The 10,934-nt window shown below is 67.9% G+C and overlaps 5 protein-coding genes across 5 annotated transcripts; 2 read left to right on the top strand and 3 right to left on the bottom strand.

Annotated features, from left to right (window-relative positions):
* Nucleotides 1–28: 28 nt before the first annotated feature.
* Nucleotides 29–529, bottom strand: EMIHUDRAFT_251410 (hypothetical protein; the record flags this gene model as incomplete). The annotated part of the gene is made up of 1 exon (XM_005792119.1): nucleotides 29–529. A coding segment is annotated over one exon (501 nt), but the record flags the coding sequence as incomplete, so codon positions are not given.
* A 2,843-nt stretch (nucleotides 530–3,372) lies between these two features.
* EMIHUDRAFT_77724 (thioredoxin) lies at nucleotides 3,373–3,751 on the bottom strand (the record flags this gene model as incomplete). Its single annotated transcript, XM_005792118.1, has 2 exons — nucleotides 3,373–3,529; nucleotides 3,603–3,751. Coding segments are annotated over 2 exons (306 nt in total), but the record flags the coding sequence as incomplete, so codon positions are not given.
* A 92-nt stretch (nucleotides 3,752–3,843) lies between these two features.
* Nucleotides 3,844–4,458, top strand: EMIHUDRAFT_251408 (hypothetical protein; the record flags this gene model as incomplete). The annotated part of the gene is made up of 2 exons (XM_005792117.1): nucleotides 3,844–4,349; nucleotides 4,425–4,458. The coding sequence occupies 2 exons, from the start codon at nucleotides 3,844–3,846 to the stop codon at nucleotides 4,456–4,458; spliced, it is 540 nt and encodes a 179-aa protein (XP_005792174.1).
* Nucleotides 4,459–5,408: 950 nt separating this feature from the next.
* Nucleotides 5,409–6,147, top strand: EMIHUDRAFT_372915 (hypothetical protein; the record flags this gene model as incomplete). The annotated part of the gene is made up of 1 exon (XM_005792116.1): nucleotides 5,409–6,147. A coding segment is annotated over exon 1 (611 nt), but the record flags the coding sequence as incomplete, so codon positions are not given.
* Nucleotides 6,148–8,419: 2,272 nt separating this feature from the next.
* On the bottom strand, nucleotides 8,420–10,083 carry EMIHUDRAFT_251406 (hypothetical protein; the record flags this gene model as incomplete). Its single annotated transcript, XM_005792115.1, has 2 exons — nucleotides 8,420–8,689; nucleotides 8,806–10,083. The coding sequence occupies 2 exons, from the start codon at nucleotides 10,081–10,083 to the stop codon at nucleotides 8,420–8,422; spliced, it is 1,548 nt and encodes a 515-aa protein (XP_005792172.1).
* Between the last annotated feature and the right edge of the window lie 851 nt (nucleotides 10,084–10,934).

Here is a 10,934-nt window from a genome sequence, read left to right as displayed (position 1 = left end):
CGGAGGTGGCCGTCGGGGCTGCTCTCACGACGCCGTCCTCGTGCAGGTAGCCGCCGAAGGGGTAGCCCGAGACCAGGGCGACGTGCCGCAGGTCGGGAAGCGGGCCCTCGTCGCGCCGGAGCGAGCAGGCCAGGTGAGCCAGAGCGGCGCCCTGGCTGAAGCCGACGATGCCCGCGAAGCCAGAGCCGTGCGCCGCGCGCTCGGCAGCGTCGGCGGCGCAGATGACGCGCAGCGAGTCGGCCACGCCCTGGAGGACTCGCGCCCCGCCGCTACCGCGAGCGACAGTCCACCACGCTCTGGGCGACTCTGGCGGCGAAGGCACAACACCCGCAAGCGGACGTGCCTCGACGGTGAGCGGGCCGTCGAGGAACGTGAAGCGAACGTCGCCGCTGAGAGCTTCGCGGGCTCTTCGCATCTGATGAGCCATCGTCGAAGCACTCATGCCGAAGCCGTGCAGGCACACGACCGAGAGAGGCCGCGATGGATTGCTCGCACCAGTAGCGGTAAGGCACTCGCGTTGCTGCGACATTGGAGCTGGTCGCTCACTCCAGGCGCGCGCGCGCGCGCGCGGCGCGTGGATGATGCAAAAAAAAAGCGTAATGCAGCAAGGGACCGGCAGGCGGCGGCGTCGCAGGACGAGGCAGAAGAGAACGACGCGACAGAGGAGGAAATGACAAGGGAGAGAACGACGAGAGTGGGACGACCGCGAGGTGGCATGAAGGTCGCAGCGAGAATCTGCGAGAGACTGCGAAGAGAGATAGGAAGAGGCAGACTCCCTAGGGTGGGCGACGGCTAGCGCACCACACACCTCTCCTTAAAATCCCTGTGTGTGGTGGCGGCGTGCCGTCCTCCCATCCCTCCCTTGGGTTGAGTGTTTTCTTTCTTTCTTTCTTTGGGCGCAATGTAAAAAAAGAAACAGGAATCCGCACCGCATGTCTGCATCAGACGTGTCATCCGTCCCGATCGTGACCAACCAAAGCCACCCCTCTTCTCAGATCAGTGCTTGCACCGATCCTGAATCCTCTGCCGCTCCCAGCCGTGCTCGCCGAGCCTCCGCCGCCTCCACCTCCGCCTTCAATCTCAATGTCCCACCCCCCTGCGCGCGATGGCCCGGCCGCCACCGCCACCGTCGGCGGCCGCCTCCCGCCCACCCGCACCGCCGCCCCGGCCACTGCCACCCGCGCCGCCGCCTCGCCCAACGCCGCCGCCGGCCCACCCTCCCGCCCGTCGCCGCTGCCGCCGCGCCGCCGCTGCCGCCCTCCGGGCCGCCTCCGGCCCCGCCACCTGCCTCGCCGCCGCCCACGCGACTGGCCTCGCCGCCGCCACCGCCACCGCCCTCCCCACCGCCCTCCCCTCCGCTCTCACCGCCGCCGACGCGCCGCCACGCCGCCTCTGCCTCCGCCCTTGCCGAGCCGTCGCCACCGCCCTTCTCGCCGCCTCTGCCGCCCATGCCGCCTTGGGTGCCGCCTATTCCGTGGCCCTCGCCACCGCCGCCGCCGTCGCCGCCCCCGCCGCCACCGCTACCGCCGCCTCCCGCCCCGCCACCCCCTCCGACACCGTCACCCCCCCTCCCTCACACCATCCCGGCCGGCCTCCTCCGTTCTAGCCCCAACTCCCACACACCACCACCGACCTCCCCGCGCCCCCACACGCCGGCCCCGCGCACCCACGCCACCACCACCGCCCACGTCGCCCTCCCGGCCCCCCACCCCGCGCCCCAGGCTCTTCGTAGCTCCGCTCGGGGCGTCCAGGTGCCGCCGCCCCAACCGCTGCGGCCCACGCGGCCGCCGGGCGGCGCGACGGCGGCTACCGGCCGGCATAGCCCTTCCAGCGCCGGCCGGGGGCTGCGGCGGCGCGCGGCGCGCGGCGGGCAAGCTGCCTGCTGGCGGGCGGCGCTTCTAGTCGTGATTTTAGTGCCGCGTAGGTCGCCTTTCGGCCACTTCTCGGGCGTGCGGCCGCAGCGCGGCGAGAAGGCGGCGCGCTCGGCCCGCTGGCGGAGGTGAAGCCCCCCAGAACGGAAGCTGGCGGGCCGGGGGCGTCGGGCGGGTGCGCGGCGGCACCCGTGCCACCGGGACGGGCCGTGGTGGCCCGTGTGGCGGCCGTGAAGGGCCGTTTGGTGCGCCCCGGCGGCCTCCTGCACGGCGGCCGCCGGGGCCGGTTTGGACTGTGTTTGGGGGGGTGGAGGGGTCCGGTGGCCGGTGTGATGGTCGTTTATCACCCTCCTATCACCCACTTACCGCCCCCGGCCGTGGGGGCCTCTCCAGACGCCGCCATTTATGATTTCAAAGGGTCCTGCCGACGCTCATCACAGTGCGGCGGAAGGGGGAGCCGGCGCCGCGGAGGACGAGGATGGCCGTGGCGGACCGGGACGAGCTCTGGGAGGTTCAGTGTCAGTGAGTATATTGTAGAGGCCACCCATGTGCACAATATCTTGACTGAGAGCTAAGCCAGGGGAGGCGATGCCGGGGCCGTACAGCAGCTTGATGGTGTTGCGCCGGCGTGCGTCCCGCCGGCCGCCGGGGCCGGTTTGGACTGTGTTTGGGGGGGGGGAGGGGTCCGGTGGCCGATGTGATGGTCGTTTATGGCCCTCCTATCACCCACTTACCACCCCCGGCCGTGGGGGCCTCACCGGACGCCGCCATTCATGATTTCAAAGGGTCCTGCCGTCGCTCAGTCCGAATCACAGTGGGGCGGAGCCTACCCTGCCTGTCGAGGCTGAGAGGACACTGAGACCATGCTTGCGCAGTGTCGAGGGGTGTCCACTCTCTTTCTACATACACATAGTTTTTACCCATCTGGCATCTCATGTGAGGGTGTGACCACTTATATTTACTCATCATAACCTCACGCCCGAAGGTTGGCGCGCTTGAGCCGCAGCTGCAGCGAGGCGTCGATGGTCACGAGGTAGCGGTCGCTCGCCTCGTCGTAGTCTGTCACCACTCCGCTCTTCCCGTTGTGCTCGGCGGCTCCCTGCAGACCGATCACCGCCCCCGTCGTCCCCGTGGGCAGCAACACGCTGCCGAGCGGCACAGCCTCCGCGGCGCGCCCGTCCGGCTGCAGCGTGCACGAATAGCTCAGCGCCTCCGCGTCGAAGGAGCGGAGGACAGCGCGGTCGGCGGCCGCCAGTCCCTCGGGCGCCTCTCCGCCCTGGGGCATCCGGATCTCGACGGGCAGCTGCTGCACGAGGTTGTCTCGCTTGAGGGCGAGCGTCTCAGCCGCGGCGTCGGCGCTCTCTTTGAGAGCGACTGCGTAGCGACCCTTTGCGGCGTCGAACGAGCCGACAACGCCCTCGCGGCCATTCACCTCGGGCCGCGCCTTGAGCCCAAACACGCGGACCTTGGTGCGCTGAGGAATGGAGGTGGGCGGCGCGCCGTGCTGCCGGAGGAGGGCACGCAGACGATTCTCATCCGCGCCCGAGAACTCGTCCACCTTGACGCCGCCTCGGAAGAGCTGGAAGGTTGGCATCGACCGGATGCCGCACGCCGCCGCCGCCTCTTGGTTCTCGTCGACGTCAACCTGGCAGACAGAGCTGACTCACGTGGCGGTGCACGAGACGGTGCACGAGACGCGCGGGCGAGGCCGCCTTGTAAAAGCTCACGAACGGGAATTCGCCCGAGGTGCTCATGGCTTCAAAGCGCGGCCCGATCATCTTGCACGGCCCGCACCACGAGGCAGTAAAGTCGATCGCGACCAGGCCTGCGCCAGCGAGAGCGTCGTCGAACGCCTGCTTCGTGTTGAGGAAGGCGACCATTGTGGCTGTGCTGCCCTCACACGGTAAACAGCTACCATACCCACCCCTTGTCCCGAATCCAGCCTGGTGCATATGTGTGTATGTACACACATATGGCGTCCGCCGCCCGCAAGCGCGCCCGCACCGGCGGCGGTGAGGCGGACGAGGAGCCCGTGCCGGTCGCGGCTGGCTTCGAGGCGCCCATCTTCGGCGTGCGTATCGTGGGCCAGGTCTCCACGCTGGCGCTCGAGGGCGAGGACGGCCCTCTATCGCTCGGTCAGGTTGGCGTCGCAAGCGATCACGCGGGCGCCTGGTACGTCTCGACGAAGGACTCGCTGCTGCACGTCTCGGCGGCCGGGCGCGTGCGCCGCGTGGCAGCTTTGCCGGCAGTAGGAGTCAACCGCATTGCTGCCATTCCAGACGGGAGCGCGCTGTTTGTGGCAGACTGGAGCAGCCACGAGATCGGGCGGGTGGAGGTGGCGACGGGCGAGGTGACCATCCTCGCTGGAAGCGGCGACGAGGGCGACGCCGATGGCGTGGGCGACGCGGCGGAGATCTGCTGCCCAAATGGCATCGCCATCAGCCCAGACGGGAGCGCGCTGTTCGTGACAGACTCCAGGTTCCCCGGGCCACTTTCGGGGGGCAAATCCTGCCCGGCCCCTAGAACCCCAGGTAAGGCCCAGGTGTGGCCTAGGGCATCAGAAGGGACCAAGAGGAGTCCAGTCTGAGCCATAGAGCCAAATGTCTTCGCCCTCGAGGGTCGCGTTCAAATGCCCGGACGGCCGTCTCAGTGTGGTGTCTGGCCGGCGCGATCACCGAGCTGTGACGCTCAGGGAAGCCTGATGAGGTACTGGTTTCTTTGCCCAGGCCTGGCCTTCCCCCCAGGCTGGATCAGCTGAGCAAGGTTTGGGGAGAATCCCCCGGACAGATCTTCAGATATTTTGACGGACGACCGAAAATGGGCAAAAACGGGGTGATTTTGGGACCCGCGGCCGCCGGGCGTGCGGCGGCACAACGAGTCGAACGTCGAACCGATCAGCGCAGAGCGCAAGTCTCGCGAGCGCCCGCGGCCGCCACGCCGCCGCCGTCCGCGGCCGACGGTGGTCGCGAATCAACGCGGCGCGGTGCACCGCTGCGCCTGCTTCCTTGCGCGCCGCTGGACGTCGGCCGAGAAGACCGCTTCCCTCTGGGGACCCGACTCCGCGAAGATCGCGCGCGCGTCGTGAGTGGCGGCGCGCGCGCGATCTCTGTTCCCGGGCACGCCGGTCGCAGTGGCATGGGATCCCAGGCTCAAAAGCCGGCTCAACAGCGAGCTGCTCCTCCTCCTGCCGCCGCTCCGCTCACCGAGACAACTCGGTGCCGCCGTTCTCGCCGCCGCCGCCGCCGCCGCCGCCGCCGCCGCCGCCGCCGCCTCGCGCCTTGCCTCCGTCACCGCCGCCCTCCATCTCGCAGCGGCGCGTCCCTCTGATGGCGCGGGCTCCTCGCTCGTTGGCGCCTCGCCGCTGCCCCCCCTCTCGCCGCCGCTCCGCTCGTGGCCGCCCCATCCCCTGTCAATCCCGCCGCCTCCCCTTCAATCCCCCGCACCACCGCCGCCACCGCCTCGCGCGTTTAGCGGGGGGTCAAAACTTAAAGGAGGAGAGCCGATAAAGAAAAGAACCGCGCGGGCGCACCCTTGCTCAGCCGAAAGGCCCGGCGAGCCAGCCTGCTAGTTGAATATGCTCAGCGCTCCCGTCGCGCTGCGAGGCGCCGTGCGGCGGGTCACGGTCGACCGCGCGGGCTCTGTACTTGCCTCCGAGTTTGAGGGTGGCTCCGTGGAGCTGCACGCTCTGAACGGTTCTCACCGCTGGCACCGGCCGGGCGCCGAAGGCGCAGCCTTCTTGCGGACGGCAGAGCTGGAGGTTGACTACTGCGCGCTCCTGCTGTGGCAGAGCGCTGAACCGGTCGTCGCCTTGTTTGCCACCGGCGCGTGGCTTGAGGGGCCGAGCACTCGGCCGCCGACCGAGGTCGCCCGCCTGCCAGCGCTGAGCGGCGGCGGCGGTCACTGGACCACCGCGGCGCGCGGCGATCATCTGCTCTGCGCGGCGGCCGGAAGCGTGGCGGTGATGCAGGTCCGACAGGCGGCATGCGAGGGAGGCGTGTCGCTCTGCCACCTATACACCGTGAGCGGCGCGCCCGCGCTGCCGTTTGCCCTGCTCGGCGTAGCTGACGCGGCGGGCCGGTTGAGTTCGCTCGTGGTCGGCGGCGGCTCCGAGCGCGCGGTGGCAGTCGGCAGCCTGGAGGACGGCGCCGATGTCGAGTGGAGCACCCTTCCCCTCCCTGGGCCTGACAGAGCGGCAGAGAGGGGCGCCGCGGTGGAGGATGCGGAGGGGTCGCCCGGTCCCGCCTCCCGTGCGGCCTCGGGCACCGCCTCGGGCGCCGCCTCCGAGCCGCCTTCGGGGCCCGCCTCGGGCCGCGCCACTCCCCCCCAGCCGCGGCGCGGGCGGCGCCGAGCCGCCGAGGCTGTGGGGCCGGCCCCGGACGCCATCTCGACCCTCTTCCAGGTCGGGCCGCCCGCCGAGGGCGGCGGCTCTCTCGTCGGTGCCTTGGACGGCGGTGGCCGGGCGTGGCTCATCGGGCTACGCCGTGGCGGCAGCGGCGGCGGCGGCGGCGGCCCTGTGCACTTGCTCGCTCGGCTCGATGTTGGGTCGTCCCTGGTCGCGGCAGTGGCGTGGAGCAGCCCGCACTACTACCCGGGCGGCAAGGGGGAGAGGCGCGGCGGGGCTGCCGACGCGGGGACATGCCGACTACTCCTCGGCCTCGACACCAAGCAGACGTTGCGGCTGCACGACGTGTGCCCTCCTCCCCTCTCCTCTCTCCCCTCCGCCCGCTCCCCCTCCGCCCCCGTCTCGCCGCCCCCTTGCCTCAACCCAAGCCGTCTCTCACCAACCGGGGACCGCTGTGTAGGTTGGACCTGCGAGCTTGCAGCTCTTGCGGCAGCTCGGCAAGGCCGGCGACGCCTCGCCGTCGCCAGGCGCAGTCGACGCCGAGGCCGCGGCCACCGCCTCAGCCACCGCCTTGCCACCCGCCGTTGCCCAGGCGCTGCTGCCATGTGCGCCTCACTCGCTCGCGCTCCTCCCGCCGACTGAGCTCGGCTTCGGCCCTTGCGTCGCACTCGCCGACGAGGCGGGCGTACGCTTCCTTCAGTTGCCGATGCCGGGAGGCGGAGGCGAGGGCGAGCCGCGCCCGTGAGCAGGCCGGGCGATGCTCGTGTGAAGCGGCGCGGACCCACACCGTCCCAACCATTGCGACACAGCCAGAGCGATTAACGGTACGCATACAAGATTTTAACGAGAGGACCAAAACGACTCAAAGACAAAGTCAAAAACTCCTCGGAAGATAGGGAGAAATCACGCTCGTGAAATCAAGCGAGATTTAGAGCCTGTCTAACGTTGGGAGCTGAACAAGTGTTGCTAGTTTTGTATGTGTTCACAGCTGAGCCCTGGTGTCGAGGACGAGGTGTCGAGGCCCGGTGTCGAGGGTGTCGAGTTGCTGTCGAGGGATAGAGGTGTCGAGGCCTGTCGAGGCCTGTCGAGGCCTGTCGAGGCTGAGACCATGCTTGCCAGTGTCGCGGGCGGTGTCGAGGGGTGTCGGACTAGTTGCAAAAGTCTGTGCGGTTCTCACAAAAAACTGCGAAAAATGCCGTCACGGCCAGCTCGGCACGATCTACTCAAAAAAAGTGACGTAGAGCACCCACTTTTTAAGCGCTCCGCGCACACACAAGGTCCGCCTGCGTGCGCCGCCAGCTTCCCAGGGCCATCGCGCGAAAAACGACGGAGGAGATGCATCCTAGCTGTCGCCACCGAAGGCGACTCGGCGCCGCTGAGATCGGAGACCAAGCTCTGACAGGTCACACGTCGCTCCTTTGACGCCGACGTGACTCACCCGTGCAGAGCGCATCAGGACACGGTCTCGACGCGCTTCTTACGACGCCTGCGACCCGTCTCGGGTCAGGTGGCACGACGCTCATCGCGCCTGCCAGCGCTGCCGTGCAGGCTGCCACGACGAGGTCGAGCACGCTTCTATATGCTCGCCCAGCCTTCCTTTCCATCCCACTAGGCAGCCTGGGAACGGTGGCGGTCAGAGGCAAAGCCTGCGAGGGGTGGTGGAACCACATGTCACGGCCACCGCCGGCTCGACGCGACGATAGCCTCCGAAGGCTGACTTTGAGGCACCATCATCGGACGATGTCGACGAGTTGGGTCGCTCTCGCGGTAGCCAGGTAGCCCCCCGTACTAGTATCACCAGCCATGGCCTCAGGGAGCGCGGGCGAGGGCGCTGGGAGCAACACGGACAAAAAAACATCAAAATTCATCAAGTGCTCATCATGTGCCACAGGGAGAATCGGCATCTCTTTCTTTCGTCGGAGCTCGAGGCTCGGCTCCTCGCCCAGAGCCTGCCTCGGCACGCTCTCCATAGTCTCTCGACAGTTCACAATCATAAAGCCGTACGAGCCGGCTCTTCGTGTGCAGTGGAAAAAGATAAAAGTAGTAAAGACGGAGCACGTACAGTCCCGGAGAGAGACGAGGAGAGAGAGGTCTGTCCACACACACACGGTGTCGCACGCCGTCGCTCAACACTGTGCACCGTGTTGCTACCTTCAAAGCCCTGCTAAGCTTGAGCTTGAGCACAACTTGTCACGGTTCACGCGTTTCAAAGCCGCAACTGCTGGTTGAGCTGCCCGAGCAGCTCCAGCGTATCGGTGTGGTCGGGGAAGGCATCCCGCGCCTTTTGAGCAAGCTCGAAGGCCTCCTGGAACTCGCCGAGGTTGTAGGCAAGAAGCGCGCCGTTGTAAAAGGGCTCGTACATCTGCGGCGCGTGCGTCTGCGCGGTCCGAAAGTTTGCCCTGGCCGCCTCGACGTTGCCCTTTCGCAGCTCGAGCACCCCGAGATTCGTGTAGGCCTCGGCGTGGTTCGAGTCGGCCTGCGGTTCACAGCGGCAGCTCGACGCGACTGCCCTCTAGTGGGGTGGGTGGGTGGGGGAGGGGGTAGCAGGCCCCTGGCAGGCGAGGCCGATCGGGCGGGGCGGGCAGGGCGGACCGAGATCGCAACCTTGAGCGCTTGGTACGCGAGGCCGAGGTCGCCGATCCCGATCGCCACCTGACCAATGTTGTACCACACGTCGGCCATGGCGTCGTCCGATGCGAGGAAGAGCGCGCGCTCGAGGCACGAGAGTGCCATGTCGTACTGCGACGAGTGGAAGCAGCACAGGCCGAGGTTGCACCACAGCTCAGTGTTGCGGATCCCCATCTGCAATAGCCGGCGGTAGAAACGCAGCGCCAGCTCGGGCTGGCCAGAGTAGAAGTGATTAGCCGCAATGCACGCAATGGCCTCGACGTTGGACGGATCCATGCCTGCCACCCGCTTGTAGCTCTCCACCGCGAGCGGCAGCTCACCCAGCGCCTCGTGCACGCGCGCCACGCCGAGCAGCAGTGCCGTGTCGTGCGGGTACCTCTCGGCGCCCTGCTTGTAGATGAGAAGCGCGGCCTTTGGCTGGTCAAGGCGCAGGCTCACGTTTGCCAGCTGCAGGTACGACGCCACCATTGGCTGCGTCTTGACGGATGCCGCGTACTGCCGCTCTGCCTCCCGGTAGAGGCCGAGCTGGTAGTAGCACTTGCCGAGCCGCTCCTTCCACCACCAGTCCTCGTATCCCGCGGCGGCGGTGCAATGCGCCGCGAGCTCGAGCGCCTTCTTGGGGCTGTGTTCGAAATACAGCAGGTACTCGAACAGCGCGCGCGACAGTGCCGGTCGCTGCGCGTACTTTCTCAGGTCAAGCCGGTCCACGTTGATGAACGGCCCACCCGCTGCCGCCACCAGTGAGGCCGTCCCGAGACGCACCAAGCGACCGAGCGCAGTCATCGGTCGCGACGTGCCGGGGCGGATCCCAGCCGGCGCGCCTGACAACCCCACTCGCGAGTCTGGACGAGCCGACCCCGTCCCCGGCCTCGCGAACCCAGACAGCGGCCGTCCGCTCGCCGAGACGGGCCGCATGCCGAGGCCTGGCTGGCCAGGCGCATTGGACTGGGTCATGGGACGCGTCAGAGAAGTGCCCGGCCGCGGTAGTGCGGCTGTGGCGTTCTCGTCGAGCAGGGCGTCCGCCGTCGCCTCCTCCTCAAAGTCGAGGTCGTCGATGAACGCCTGCATGGTCATTGCGCGGCACTTGAGGCACCACACGGCCTGATCGTACGGATTCTCGCCCAGCAGCGCAGTGCAGAGGGAGATGCACGCGTCGTACTGTCCCCGGTTGAAGCGGTGCAGCGCCGCGAACACGGGGTCGACTCCGGCAGGGATCGCGGCGCTCGAGGCCGCCGTTTCCATCTTGCGTTGGACCCTCGTCTTTTTGGGACGCGTCCCACGTCAACTCGCGTATCTGAGCCACAGAGCATGGGCGCGTGAGAGACGACTTGCCCCCGGCCGCGCCGGGAGCGGGCCACCCGACGGGGTGCACTATGTCAAAACCCCACTGAGAAATTATAAATTTCTCTAGAGCTGGTGCCGCCACTAGATGAAATGCTCCACTGGGCCCCCGGAACACGCCTGCGCGGCGGTGAGCAGTGAAGAGGCGCGGAAAGCTGATTTTTTTACTTTTGGACGCATTTCGGGCTCCGTACTGGTTGACGCAGAGCCGCACGCGTCGACCGGCGCCGTTCGCGACCACGAGGGCGGATGCTGGCCATCCCGGGCTCTGTGCACATCAGCAGCGCGCGTTCTACGCGCTCCGCTATCCAGATCTTGGCGAACCACCTCGAAAGCGCCGTTTTTATCTCGTGCAATCTCGAGCCGTGGAGATTAGGCCGAGATCGCTTTGAGCTGCGGGAGATGTTTGGGAGATACAGCTACAGTCACACGGACCCGCGGGGCGTGCGCAGCTCGCGACGGAGATGTTTACAGAGCCCGGGCTCGCTGCGAAGCGGTGAGCGGCGCCCGAACGGCACCGGGCCGCGTGCCGCTCTCTGCAGCTCCGACGCGGCCGGGCGGCTGCCAGAGCCGCACGCGCCGACCGGCGCTGTTCGCGACCACGAGGGCGGATGCTGGCCATCCCGGGCTCTGTGCACATCAGCAGCGCGCGTTCTACGCGCTCCCCTATCCAGATTCCGGCGAACCACCTCGAAAGCGCCGTTTTTATCTCGTGCAATCTCGAGCCGGGAGATTAGGGGAGATCGCTTGAG

Source organism: Emiliania huxleyi, assembly GCF_000372725.1.
Source record: "Emiliania huxleyi CCMP1516 unplaced genomic scaffold EMIHUscaffold_1096, whole genome shotgun sequence".
Taxonomy (NCBI): Eukaryota; Haptophyta; order Isochrysidales; family Noelaerhabdaceae; genus Emiliania; species Emiliania huxleyi.
This window is presented reverse-complemented; position numbering and strand designations above follow the sequence as displayed.